This window comes from Aedes albopictus, chromosome 1 (genome assembly GCF_035046485.1).
Source record: "Aedes albopictus strain Foshan chromosome 1, AalbF5, whole genome shotgun sequence".
In the NCBI taxonomy this organism is placed as follows: Eukaryota; Metazoa; Arthropoda; class Insecta; order Diptera; family Culicidae; genus Aedes; species Aedes albopictus.
The window spans coordinates 334,986,354-335,001,314 of record NC_085136.1 but is presented as its reverse complement, the minus strand read 5'-3'; the positions used below and the strand labels follow the sequence as shown (position 1 = coordinate 335,001,314).

The 14,961-nt window shown below is 44.0% G+C and overlaps 1 protein-coding gene across 1 annotated transcript; it reads right to left on the bottom strand.

The window, feature by feature from the left end:
• Nucleotides 1-9,220: 9,220 nt before the first annotated feature.
• On the bottom strand, nucleotides 9,221-14,542 carry LOC134284131 (uncharacterized). The gene has a single exon (XM_062842452.1). The coding sequence runs from the start codon at nucleotides 14,540-14,542 to the stop codon at nucleotides 9,221-9,223; it is 5,322 nt and encodes a 1,773-aa protein (XP_062698436.1).
• Between the last annotated feature and the right edge of the window lie 419 nt (nucleotides 14,543-14,961).

Below are 14,961 nucleotides of genomic sequence, written 5' to 3'. Positions count from 1 at the left end.
AAGTGAAGTCTCGTCGGAAAAGTGGAAAAGGCAAAAATGAGCGGGAGAATCGGCAACGAGGACCGACTAAGGCGCAGATGTTCGCTCGGCAATTCCTGTCTAGGAAGTTACCACACGTCTGGCAGATTGGAAAAATGTTCGATGTTCATCAGCAACTAGGAGACGTCAACAAAAGCGTGCGGCTTTTTCGACGTGGAAAATTTGGCTATAGGAGTGCCTGAAAGGAAAGGTCTTGGAGGCGGTGAGGAGCAGACTACTTCTGCCGAAATCCGTCTTAAAGATTGTGAAGACACTGCGCATGTTGTACGGCAGGCCAGAGCGAATTCTCAACATGCTGTGAGCAAAGGTTCGCAATGCAGCGCCATCGAAAGCGAATTGGCTAGCGAGTTTTATCTCCTTTGGAGTGGTAGTTCAGCAGCTCACCGATCACCTTGAAGCGACCGGACTAACTACGCTTTTCGTCAACCTGTTGCTGATCCAGGAGCTGACAGAGAAGCTGCCGGCTGGCACCCGAGTCCACTCAGAAGGGAGAGGAAGCCTTGTAGGAGTATGGCAATATGGAACGAACCTGGTGTAATGGTTAAAGCACGTGACTATCACGTCGAGGACCTGGGATCGAATCACACTCCCGACAAACTCACAAAATGTGAGTTCTTCCTTCGGAAGGGAAGTAAAGCGTGGGTCCCGAGATGAACTAAACATCTCGTTAATACAATTAAAAAAAACCATGCAATATGGGTATAATTGGTATAGGGATGTTGTCCAGAGTCTCAAAAATACGAACAAATATGCAATATTATGGTTTAAAACCCAAAATGGTGGATGTTTAATGGAGTTTTAGGCTCCAAAATCACGCAATATGGGCATATTTGGTATGGGGATGATGTCCGAAGTTCCAAAATGGCGACCAGAATGTCTAAAATGGCGGTCTAAAATTCAAAATGCTGGCTCAAAACTGAAAATGGCGACTGTTTTATGAAGTTATAGGCTCAAAAATCATGCATATGGGTATATTTGTGGTGGCGTCATGCAGTAAGCGTATTGTAAGACACGGGATGTGGGTTCGATTCCCACTCCAGTCGGAGAAAACTTTTCGTCGAACGGAAAATTCTTCAGGTCACTAGGCGTAGTATATGTTGATCGTTGTCTAGTGTAAGTAATGTTAGGTCTGTACAGCCTCTGGCTGAAGACGGTGTGTAGTGTCTTTTTTATTTGGTATGGGAAAGATGGTCGAAGTCCAAGAATAATAACCAGAATATTCAACCTGTGGGTCTAAAATCCAAGATGGCAGCTCAAAAATCAAGATGTCAGCTGTTTAATGGATTTTTAGGCTCTAAAACCATATTGCAGTGTATATTTGGTATGAGGAAGATGTCTGGTGTACAAAACGTGGCGATCAGAATATTAAAGATGGCGGTCTAAAATCCAAGATGGCGTCTGTTTTATGGAGTTTTAGGCTCTAAAACCATATTGCAATGTATATTTGGTATGGACAAGATGTCCATAGTAAAAATGGCGACTAGGAAATCCAAGATGGCAGTCTAAAATCCAAGATGGCGGCTGTTTAATGCATTTTGAATATATTTGGAATGCAAAAGATGTCCGCGACTCAAAAATCAGGCGATAGATTGCAAGTGTTGATAATGACAAGAAAAATGATAGAAGTAGTTTTCCAGGATTTTTTCCAAGAGGTGTATGGGTGTGTAGACTAGACTAGACTAAAAAAAATAATAACTTTCACAGGTACAGGAACATTTTTATGTGTTGTAAAAATATTTTATCATTAAATTATAGTAATGGCGTACGGCTATTGAATTTGAACACCAATAAATCACTTAATTAGGTGTTAACTGCGTTCCGCGGCAATCACCGCTAGATGCAGAACTTCGAAAGGCCAAAGGACGCACGCTCATCGGCAGATATGGACTTGGACAGTCAGACAGACAGGAGCAAGTTGCATCTCCTGTGCCTGATAAATGCCTTACCATCAATAACATCTAATTGACTAACAGTTACAAATGGATGGATGGATGGTTGGAGGTAAAACCTTGCACGCTAAATACGTTTTGTAGAATATGCACGCCACGCTCGCATCGCACAGCCAAAGCCATATCAGTCACAGGAGGCGGCGATTGGCACGTCCAGGTCCACCGGTGCATCGATCGGCAGCATCAGCTTGTTGTAGCACTTATCGCGCCGCACAAAGTGAATGGCTTAATCGACCGTGTGCGAGCCTCCCTGATGCTGCGCGCGCGATCGAAGGCGGCCGGGAACCCTCGGGGCCACATAGCTTGTAAGAAGCGTAAATTAAATCAAAATCACTCACCACTCAACATTCAATTAGGTGGCGTGTGTTTATGCTTGGCACAGCTTGGCACGTCTTCGACCCCCGAGGGATAAGCCGTATGGTTGCATCGCATCGCATTGAATCGCAGTAAGCCTTAACATGGTTCTCGCGTTTCAATGATGGCTGGCTGAGCCACGTCAGCGATATTCAGCAGCAGAACCCCGGGAGAAGGAATCGCAGGTGGCTTTGGTGGCGGCGGCGATTTGTCATTCTCGGGCAAGCGAGAAGCAAAGCAGGCGCATATTTACCCCCTTCGCGATGGGATGTTGTTGGCGCGGCACCTGTGAACACAGTAGGCTGGGTGGCGTAATCTCTGTTAGTATCTAGGAGGATGAGGAGGGAGATGTTGTCGCTTGCGCGTTCAGCCTATATCAATACATCTCTGCATGCATCTGCTTCTTGGCGGGATGCCAAGATTAATCATCGTCACCACCGTCAAGGTGGTAATGATACCTAGCAGCGGGGAAGAGCTTTCAATTGAATTTGATCAATTGTTCTGCATCCTGTTTGCATTCCAGCGATGGAACTGTGCTAAGATGAACATTCGTAAGATATCCTGAGCAGAACGAGATACCTAGCTTACAGATAGCAAAGAGCAGCCTGTGCTCTAACACCTAAAATTGTTACTACTATTTTATTCTGGGAAATGTTATAAGAACGTCACAATAACTATTGTAGGTATTTGGGCAAAAAAGCTTCTTAACGAAATTCCATCGAAAACTTTTTGATGAACTCTTTGGGGAACTCCTTCGGGAATTATCTGAAAGATGTTTTTGGAGGACCTTCTGAAAGAAAGTATTGGAGGAACTCCTGGAAGACCTTTCCAAGGAAATACCGTCGGAGAATGCTAAGTAGTACTTCTTTAGTGAACTTTCTCAAGAAACTTTTCGGGGGAAATTTTCTCTCAATGAATTTCTTGGGAAAACTTATGACAGATTTTTTTGGATGATCGAAAATGGTCTTCCAAAAGTTTCACCTGACATCGCTCCAGTAGTTGAATCTGGAAGTTCTTTAAGAATTACACCTGCGATTCATTAATGAGTTCTAGCTTTGATTTCTGCAGGAATGACCCCTGAAACTTCTACAGGAGTTCCATCTAGGACTTCTCCAAGAGTTTCACCAACGGTTCCATCTGAGGTTCCAGCAGGAATTCAACCTGACATTACTCCAAGAGTTCTACGTATGATTCTTCCAGGAGTTCCACTTGGGATTTCTCCAGGAGTTTCATCTAAAACTCCTCGAGGAGTTTGTCGTGGCGTATTGTTTCCACAGTATTCCCCTTATTCCCCTTGATGCAACACCTAAGATTTATCCAGGAGCATGACCTGGAAAAATTTTGAAAGGATTCTCTGAAGTAACATCCCTGGCCAAGTTCGCAGGGGTTGACGGTATTAAAGTGAAGGAGTTTCATTTTGATTATTGTAATGTAGTGTTCTTTAGTGAAACATATCACCTTTTTAACACTTTAATGCGCCTCCAACGGTTCATCACGAACCGGCTGCTGCAGATGGAGTATGGCTGATCATATGCATCAGACATGCTCGATAAACACGGAGGAACCGCCAGGGCTCAGTAGAGTCTATTCCCAAGCAATAGTTCCAAATCGGTTGGATTTGAGAAGGTTTTGATAATCGTTACAAATCCTAATAAAAGTTTTATAGGATTTGTGACTGGTTTTGGAACCTTTTACAGCCAGCTAACTTCAACATGTTGTTTGGGCTCTATTTCCCACGTTTCTCGGTTGATTTTGATTAGGTAATAATTTATTAATGTCATAGTCGCTTTTTCGAATTTCTACAATGTTAGGTATACTCTATTATATTTTATTTAAATAAAGCAATTAAAATCAACCGAAAAATTAATAGTGGGAAGGAGATTTGCAGCACTTAATTGTGCTGATAGATTCGAAGCTAACGTGCGAACACTTGACGTGACAAAAAACTGACTGCTTTTTATTAACTGAACAAGGTTACTTTTGTATGACTAGGTTGACATTTCTAGGCCACGCATGAGAAAATGACATGGTTTACCTTGGTAGGACCGATAGGACAGAACGAATTTGAATATGTTTCATAGTATTTGTAGGGGGATGAATACATAATAGTTGACAAGCAATTTTTGTTTATCTCTTAGATGATGTTATGACACCAACAGAAAAAAAGAAGTTCAGTTACATGTTTCTGTAGGTTTTGGACCGATGAAAATTTAAGGACACGAGAGATGAACACAGAGAAGTAAAAATCAAGAAAACAATTTGACACAGAATCGACTATATTTTAACATACGGGTTCGACTGATGCGATGAATCTGTCTAGAAGTATCTAGAAGACAATTGACGCTAAGATTGGAAAAAAGCTTGCAGTTGGGACTAGATTACAATAATGGCCGATAGGAAACAATGCGCTAGACAGCATTATTATTCATTTTTTTTTTAATATTTACCCGTAGGTTTTTCGCCGGTTGACAGTACAGTATTTAGCTGTGTACGAAGATACGGATTAGTTGGTGTACAGATGACAGGGTTCTCACGGGAAGTGCTTCAAGCGAGGCTTACATAACAACTGACAATAAAGAAACCTATTTTCCTTGACTTTCTACGCAGTGGACATCTGACCGATCACACGTGTTTTCGTTAATCTCCTAGGCATTATTAAGACATGACGTATGTGCATGACGGAACAACTAGCAGGACACAGTTCCAGACGTCTCTTTTTAATAACGATATTCAGCATATTTCCAATAAAACTACACTTCAATAAAGCAAAGACTAAAGCTGTTATGATAGAACAGATCAGAATGACTTAATTGACTTATTGACTACATATTGGAGATCTACTTCGAATAACTGACAAATTGACAAGAACCTAACTAAATACATGGACCATACTGCAAAAAAAAACAATTGACAAAAAGAAAAAAGGGGAAACTTTTATTAAAACTATTTTTGTTCAACGCAGGCCAAAACAGTGTCGACTTGGGCCACGATATGCCTACGTACTTCTGTATGTTGAAACAAAAATAGAGGCTCATAGAAGCAAATGTAGGGAAAGGGTGCGGTGTTAGAACATAAGCACAGTGTGCTACCGCCGTAATCACTATGAAAAAAAAAAAAATTCTCTGAAGTAACATGAAGCACGAATCATACATATTTTCGAAAAGAATCAATCTCTAGGGGTATTTCGGCAGAAAGAAATTGATTGCGTTTGTGACAATCATTGTATTAAGGTCACGACTTATACAGGAATTCTCGATGAAACTTCTAATTGAATAAATCACTTGGGGTACTCCCGGAAAATGTCCCTGTGGAAATCTTTAGAGATTTTTTAAAGTACCTCCTGGTGAAATTCTCAGAAGAACTACTGAAAGAATTTCATAGGAACTACTACTGAAATTTGAATTTCTGAATTTCTTATGAAACTCCGAGAAAAATCTCCTGAAAAAGTTCTTGAAAAAAAAACTTCTTGCGCATTATTCGAACTACTGAAGGAATTCCCAGAGAAATTCCTCAAGATAATTCCTGAAAGTTCACGTAAGAACTTTTTCAAAAAAAAAATATTTCTGAAAAAAAAATGTCAGTAATGCCTACAAAACAGAACCGAAGAGCTTCTTAAGAATTTCCCAGAGGTGCTTCTGAAGGAATTTGTAAAGCAAATCCCGAAAAAAAAACCTGAAGGAATTGTCAAAAGAAAGTCCTGAAAGAATTCTTGCAGCTATCCCTGAAAAAAAAACACGTACCAACGCACTTTTGAGGGAATACCTGGATAAGTTTTTCCAGGAATCACTTCTGAAGAAGTTCATTCTGGAGCTTTTTACCACCGCCGGAGGAATTCTAAAAAAATCCTGCAGAAGTCCTGCAGGAATTTTCTAAAAATAAAAACGCTCTGGGAATGCACATAAATCGTCCTGAGGAAGTTCACAAAAGAATTTCCTTAGAAATTTCCGGAAGTACTTCTGAAATGATTTCTAAAAGAATGAAACATGAAATCAAACCAGAGAAGCTCTTGAAGGAAGTTTCAGAGAAACTCTTGAATAAATTTTCAGAGAAACTCTAGAGAAAATTGTTATAAGAACTCCTGAATTACTGCGACAGGGATATTGCCGGAGGAATTACTGGAAAAATATCCAGAAAAACTATTGAAGGAATCTCTGTTGGAACTCCTGCAGGAATTCTAAAAGAAACTCCTGAAAAACATTGATATCTGAAGAAGTTCCCGTCGTAGCTTCAAGATGAATTACTGAAAAATAAACCCCTCAGGAATTATCATAAACCCTTCTGAAGAAACTTATTCACGAAGGAACTTCTTCAGCAATTCTCGGAAGTACTTCTGAAATAGCAAATAGGTTCAAGAGGAATAAAGAAAAATAAAACCAAAGAAACTCTTGAAAAAAAATCCCAAAGAAACTCTAGGAAAAACTCTTAAAGGAACTCCTGAGTAACAGCTGCAGAAATATTTCCAAAGGAATTCCTGGAAAATTTTCAAGAGAGATTCTTGAAGGTATCTCCGTCGGAACTATTGAAGGAATTCCAAAAGAAACTTCTGGAAACCCCAAAGGAACTGCTGAAGGAATTGCCAGACAATCTCCAGAAAAAAAATCCCGGATGAAAAAAGAATCTCTTGAAGAAACCTGGAGGGATTTCTGAAGAAGTCTTGAAGTACTTCTCGAGAGAACTTCTGAAGGAGTATGTTATGAAATACATGAAAAAAAAATCGTGAAGGACATTCTGAAGAAACGCCTGAGAAAAAAGTCCCGAAACAACTCTCAAAGGAATGTCTAGAGGAGTTTTTTTTCTAAGAAATTTCCGGATGAAGTCCTCGAAGGATTTTCGGAGGAACTCTAAGAAAACTCTCAAAGAAACTCCTGAAAAGTTCCTGAAGAAATTTTCGAAGAAACTTCTGAAGGAAACCCCGAATAAATATTCATTCCTGGATTAAACTAGAGGTTTACGATTGGAGTGGAAATGGTAGGGTATCCAAGCGATTAAATTCTGCGTTGCCCGACGTTTCAGCCTGACTTATTTGCCCTTTTTCAAGGGTAAAGCTGTCAATCGTTTTTTTTTTTGTTTTTATCATTGGTGCAACAGTTTGTTTGGAGCTTCATGTACCTTTTACATATGTTGTTAGCGCAAGGTAGGAGGAAAACACAGTCTTTTAGTTGCCAAACTGTGCAACTTTAAAGCTGCAAGAATATTTTATTAATAGTACATTTTACATACAAACATTATTAGATTTACTTACATTTCTGTATACTCTCACTTATTTACACCTGCGCTACAATTCACTGCTTTTTAAACTCTATACTGCAGAGTATTTAACTACTAGAAGTACTTACTACGTACTCCACAAATTCATACTGACTGATAATTGACTGAATATGTACAATACGTATGTGTCAATTTCACCCGCAGTCAATCGGCATAAAGTGTATCGGTGCGTAGGGATGAGCCGGTTGCTTCACACATCTGACTATCTGTTGCACCGCACAGTGGTTGCGGTAACATATGTTTTTATGAAAATTGTAAAAATATTTTTGAAAGGACATACACACTTCTTCACATTCAACAATTCACTCTGTACTGTGTACAAGATACTCCAAACAAACTGTGACACTAATGATAAAGAGTCCATTAGACGGACAAATATATTTGTCATTGAAGTCCGACATTTATCCAAGGTTGCCATGATTCACGTTGTGTTGGCCATTTGTTGGGCTTGTTTGGTCAAATATTTGTCATGTCTAATGGGACCTTAACTATAGATAGCTTTACCCCTGGAAAAGGCCAAATAAATCAAACCGAAACGTCGAGCAATGCAAATTTAATCGTTTGGATTCCCTAGACTGAGAAAGCCAGAATCTCCTCGGTTCTGGTAAATATTTTAAGAATTTTTCTGAGGATAATTTTCATCGTAGCTCTTGAAGGAATTACCGCAGGAGTTACAGCCGGATTTTTAATAAATTAATAAATCCTGTACTGTAATTCAAGGTTTCTCCATCTTAACAAAATATAAGAGAAATTGTTTGTAAAATATATTTTGAGAAATCTTCGAAATTTCTGAAATAAAATCATGAAAATCTGAAAACCTGAATGATTATGAAGATTTTGATGACAAATCTGTGCAAGTACTTCCGCAAAACTAGTTGAAGAATTCCAAAACAGAAGAAATAACTAACACAACTGCTCAAACAGTTACTGGAAGAAATATCTAAGCGAATGCTTGATGGCACCCCTGAAGAAATAATAGCAGAAACACTATCTGAAAATGCTTGAGTAATCTCAGCAAGAGTGCTTGGAGAAATCCTGGCAGAAGTTCATGAAGGAATCCCAGCAAGAACTTCTGGATGTATTCCGAGAAGAATTCCTAGAGGATTCTTTGAAGAAATCCCTGAGGGAATCACCGGAGCAATTTACAGAGGGATCTTCAGAGAAATCTGTGGAGAAATTCCAGCAGAAGTTTCTAGCAGAACCCCATCAGGTATTCCTGTAGAAATTTCAGGAGGATTTTTCGAAACATTTCTCCAGCAATTTCTCTTGATATTCCTACGAACATTTATTCAAGGATTCCTCCAGGATTTCATCCTGGGATTTCTGATCTTCTTAAAGTTCTCCAGTGTTTCCAGAGGTTATTTCACGGATTCCTTCTGCTGTGGGTTAAGGGAATTTCTAGAGGACGTGTTCGCGGATTTAGCTCAGTGGGATTGGTTTTTCGATGGAATTTGGTGCATCAATAAAACTCGCGTGCTTTCGATACAAAGCGTTTATTCTGACTAACTTTTTCTCAAAACAAAAATGAATTTCTCTCTTACTCCCTTCCACACTCTCTCTCTCACAGCGCACGAGCCGAGGGGCTCATCAAAGCGTCGTTGCGCGACGCATCATTCTCCCCCCGTTGAGTCCGCAGGCTCAACCGACGGAAGCAAGCAGATCTTCGCAACACCTCGTCGAAACTCCGATGTAGCCGTCTTGACGGTGACCACTCGTACAATTCCATCTGCACCCGGATGGGTGGCCACGATTCGTCCAATATGCCATTGATGTGGCGGGGTGTTATCGTCCTTGAGTACCACCAATGCACCGATCTTGATGTCCGTCACTCCGCTATGCCATTTCGGTCGAGATTGTAGGTGGTGCAAGTACTCAGCCGACCATCGCTTCCAGAAATGCTCCTTCATCAGCTGAACATGTTGCCAACGGCTAAGTCGACCAATCTTCACCTCGTCGTATGAAGGCTCCGGAATGCTCAAGGCCGGTCTCTGAATGAGGAAGTGTGACGGCGTCAGCACCTCGACATCGTTGGGATCGTTGGAAACCGGAATAAGGGGCCGGCTGTTCAGGATCGCCTCGCATTGTGCCAAGAACGTGGACACTTCCTCGAACGTCAGCTTGGTCTCGCCAACAACTCGTTTTAGATGGTGCTTTACTGACTTAACGCTAGCCTCCCAAATCCCGCCGAAGTGGGGGCTGCGTGGCGGTATGAAGTGCCACTGGATTCCCTTGGAGATACAGAAATCAGTCAGCTTCCTCTGGGTCGCCTGATCCTCGAATAACTGGCGCAAAGCCGCCAGTTCGTGATTGGCACCAACAAACGTAGTGCCATTATCAGAGTAGATGTTAGCTACCATACCTCGTCGACTAATAAAGCGCTGCAAAGCAGCAATGAAATTTCCAGCCGTCAAGTTTGAAACAACTTCCATATGTATGGCCTTAGTGGCCATGCAAACAAACACGCAAATATACGCCTTGTATACTACGGTCTTCCTACCTGCTTCCTTGAGGAAAATTGGACCCGCGTAATCGATTCCCGTATTCGAAAAGACAGGTGCTGGAGTAATTCGGTAGTCCGGCAAATTTCCCATATACTGGGCCACTGGACGGGGGTTATGGCGACAGCATACGTGGCATTTGGAAATAATCTTCTTGATCAGCATCTGCGCGTTGATGGGCCAATATCGCTCACGGACAATTGACAACAGTCCGCGCTGTCCGACGTGAAAGTTATCCTCATGTAGTTGCTGGATAAGTATGGCCGTCACATGGTGTTTCTCGGGTAACAGGATCTGGTGCCTTCCATCATAGGGAATCGACGAATACTTCAACCGGCCTCCGACTCTGATCAAACCATCCGTGTCTATGAATGGGGCCAGTCCACTGTACCTGTTCCGCTTCGCTTCATCACCAGCCAGAGCACGAAACAGCTCACCAAACTCCTCCTTCTGTATTTGCTTCAAAATGGCATGAAGTGCATCTGCCATCTCTTGCGCCTTGAGCTCCGAAGTGTCACGGTTCTTAGTGCGGACGTTCTTGCAGAACCTCAATACATACGCCCACGCTCTGTGTAGTCGTCGAAAGTTGCTCAATCTGGTCATAACAATCAACGGTTTCGCTTGTACAGTGGTAGCAACGACCACCGTTGGCTTCAGTTCAGGTACCTCGTTGTCACTCAGCTTGATTCGTTCATCGTTGTACTTTGGATCTAGTTCCCACAAAAAGGGAGAGGAATTCCACCACAAATCCATTGTCGAAATTTCAGCTGGAAGCACCCCTCGCGAAATCAGGTCTGCTGGGTTTTGCTCGGACCGTACGTACTGCCATTGATAGGTTTGCGTCAGCTCGAGTATCTCTGCTACACGGTTCGAAACGAATTGGTTCAAAGCAAACGGTGATTTTTCCAGCCAGCACAACACCACTTGCGAGTCGAGATGAAGTGTCACACTCTTGAACGGAATTCCCATGGCTGCTACCGTTTTGTCGACCAGCCGAGCCAGTAGCAAAGCACCGCACAACTCCAGGCGTGGAATCGTCATTGGCTTGAGGGGTGCAACACGCGATTTGCTGCACACCAGATTGACTTCAACCGTTCCATCAGGGGAGATGCACCTTGTGTACAAGACTGCCCCGTATGCGCGTAGTGACGCGTCTGCGAACCCGTGAAGTTCGATTTGTTTTGCGTCGCTCCTGACAACGCATCGTTTTTTCTGCAAAGTGTTCACAAGTGGTAGCTGTCTGCGGAAGTCGATCCACATTTTCCTTGGTTCTTCCGGTAATTCATCATCCCATTTCAATTTCAGCCGCCACAAGTCCTGCATTAGCATCTTCGCTGTTGTGATGACCGGGCCGAGGTAACCACACGGATCGAAAAGGAGACCAACTGCAGAGAGAACACTTCTTTTGGTCGGAACCTTCTCGTCAAGCGGCGCAACGTTGAACCGGAAATAATCCTCGTGTTGATTCCAGATGAGACCTAGTGTCTTTATCGCGTTGTTAATATCGGCATCTTCGAACTTGACTTGCGATTCCTGTAGCTCGGTCGGAATGCTACTCCGAACGACTTCGCTGTTGGAACAGAATTTGTGGACTCCAAATCCACCTCGTCGCAGCATCTCCGTCAGCTGCTCGTAGATTTCGATCACTTCTTCAGTAGTATTTCCTCCGGTGAGAAAATCGTCAATATAGCTGTTTTCTTCGACCACCTTCGCCGCGACCGGCAAGTCCGATGCTTCGTCCTTCGCCAACTGCATCAGAGCGCGCGTAGCCAAGTAGGGCGCGCTGGAACAACCGTACGTAACAGTTGTCAGCTCAAACGTTCCAACTTCATTTGTCGAGGTGAGCCAAAGGATCCGTTGATATTTCCGATCGTCCTTATGGATTTGTACCTGGCGGTACATCTTCGGGATGTCTGCAGTTAATACGACCGGAAAGCAGCAAAATCGCAAGAGAATCGTGATCAGGTCCTTCTGCACCGTTGGCCCTACGTCCAGGGCGTCGTTCAACGAAAGACCGGACGAGGTCTTCGCCGAAGCATCAAAAACCACACGGATTTTTGTCGTTGTGCTGGACTCCTTGTACACAGCATGATGGGGTAGAAAATAACAATCGACGGGGTTGTCGAAAACCTCGACCATGTGCCCCAGAGCTTGGTATTCGGTCATGAACTCCGAATAGCGCTTGAGTTTCGTTTTGTTGGCAAACGATCGTAGTAGCCGATCAAATCGACTTCGGGCGGTTTCCAAGGAGTCGCCAAGTTGACCCTTGTTATCGTTAAATGGCAACCTCACAGTGAATCGGCCTGTATCGTCACGAAAGTGCGTTTGCTCAAAGTGTTTCTCGATGGCTTGCTCCCTTGACGTCAGTGGCGATGCTTCCTGGACCGTTTCCAGTTCCCAGAACTTGACAAGAGTATGGTTGATCTGTTCTTCGCGTAGGTTCAGTTGACAGATGCCTCCTTGTGGACCAGACGAGTGCCCTTTCACCGGTCCGCTGACGACCCAACCCAGGTCGGTCTCCACCAGCATTGGGGCTCCTTCTGCAAGCTTCATGCGGCCGTTCTTCACGAGGACAAAGAACAGCTCGGCGCCGATAATCATCTGGATCTCCTTTGGGACGTGGAATGATGGATCCGCCAAATCAACGCTCGTCGGGATGGACCAAGACCGGATGTCGACCTTCATCATCGGTAGGTTGGTGGTTATCGTTGGCACCACCAGGAAATCTAAAATAGCGTTGAAAGGATTGACACGAGAACTGATCTTGGTGGTTAGCTTGAACTTAACTCGGGTTTCAGCGTTGTTGAGTCCGCTGATCGGTAGGTTGATGTTTTCCATTGGCAGGTTCAATCGCTTGGCAAACGCTTCGGAGATCAGATTCGAATCAGAACCCGAATCCAACAGAACACGACACGGCAAACCGACGTTACCGGATCCGGCCACAAGCACCTCTGCCGTTGAGAGAAGCACTTGTTGTTTCAGCATCAGAGACGTGGCGCAGTTTACTGACCCGGCCTGTACCGCTACTTCTTGTCGTTCTTCGGGCTTCGCTGGTTGTTCGCTGGGTGCACTGCTGGACTGTTGAACGGGCTTGTCGTCGTGAAGCAGACTGTGGTGCTTCCTCTTGCAACTCTTACACGACCTTTCGGAATTGCAGTCGACCGTACGGTGACCGCGTCGCAAACAGTTAAAACAGAGCCCAGCTTGCTTCACCTTGGCGTACCGGCTGCTGACGTTGAGCTCCTTGAATTGACCACACTTGTAGATAAGATGATCACCGTTGCAGCAGTGGCACACCTCCTTGGTTTGTACGAAATTTCTGGCTTGCGGGATCTTCTGTTCTGGTTTGTTCTTCGGCTTCAAGGTAGTTCGTGGTTCAGCGTATCCTGTCATCTTCTGCAAAATCCGGACTCGTTCTCGTAGATAATCGATCATTTCGGCGTATGCGGGAAGTTCGTCTTGGGATAGCTGCGACTCCCACAGCTTCCGCGTTTCCTTGTCAAGACGTTTGGCGATCACGTTGACCAGGATCATCTCAGCTAATCCTTCAACCGGCAATTGGCGATTTTTAAGGGCATCAACGTGTTTGGTGCAGGTGTCGATTAGCTTGCGTAGTTCCTCGCCGTTCTCCGCCGTCATCTTCGGCAGGCTCAGCAAGGCGTCGATGTGCGTGTCGATTATGAGACGTTCGTCTTCATATGCATCCTCCAGCATTTTCCAGGCAGCCGAGTAGTCATTATTGTTAATGACATCCTGATCGATCTTTCCGGCTGCACTTCCGACTAGGGCGTTCTTCAAATGGTACAGCTTGATAGCTGCAGACTCGTTCGGATACCTTCCCATGATGGTCTGGAACATGCACTTGAAGGAGTACCAGTTCTCCAGATTGCCATCGAAGGTTGGCAGTGGGACGTGCAAGTGCGGAGGCATGTTAGACGCAGCCGTCGGTTGCTGAGGAGGGTTGTATGCAGGGGCCAATGCATTCAGCTTGCTCTGTTCTTCTCTCGCTTTCCACTCCGCAATTCCCGATTGGATGTTCACGTACAGATGGTCATACATTTCTTCTATTTGGATGTTTTGGAGCTTGAAATCCTCTCGCTGGTCTCGGGGAACAGCATCGCAGATCTCCAAATAGCTCCTCTCCACCTCATCATAACAGCGCCGAAGGTTCTCCAGCTGCAGGTTCAGCCAGTGGATGTTTTTATCCGGCTGATTCATGCCTGCGTGGATCCGCAACATCTTCTCTTTGGCCATATCACGACGATCAACCGCCTTCTCCAGCCGCTGAGCCATGGCCTTCTTCACTTGTGCTCGGGTTTTCAACAATTTTTGCACTTCTATCGGTTCGTAGCTTGTTGGCTCCCCAATCAAAGCGTCGAGCAGATTTTTTGGGGTTATGTTCCGCGACGCTTGTGGGGTTTGTTCTTCACTCATTGATACTTGTTCACTTTTTTCATCGGAGGACGTGTGTCGAACACGTTCCGACAGGTTTCGCGTGCACACACACAACGGTACGCCGCGTCGATTGGCAAATGCCGAACTTTTCCACACGGTGGAAATCGCGAAAACTTCACTTTTCCGTCGGAATTGCACCAGAAACCAACGTAAAAACCATCGAAAATGTCTATCTGGTTCGAGTGGACCAAATGTTCGCGGATTTAGCTCAGTGGGATTGGTTTTTCGATGGAATTTGGTGCATCAATAAAACTCGCGTGCTTTCGATACAAAGCGTTTATTCTGACTAACTTTTTCTCAAAACAAAAATGAATTTCTCTCTTACTCCCTTCCACACTCTCTCTCTCACAGCGCACGAGCCGAGGGGCTCATCAAAGCGTCGTTGCGCGACGCATCAG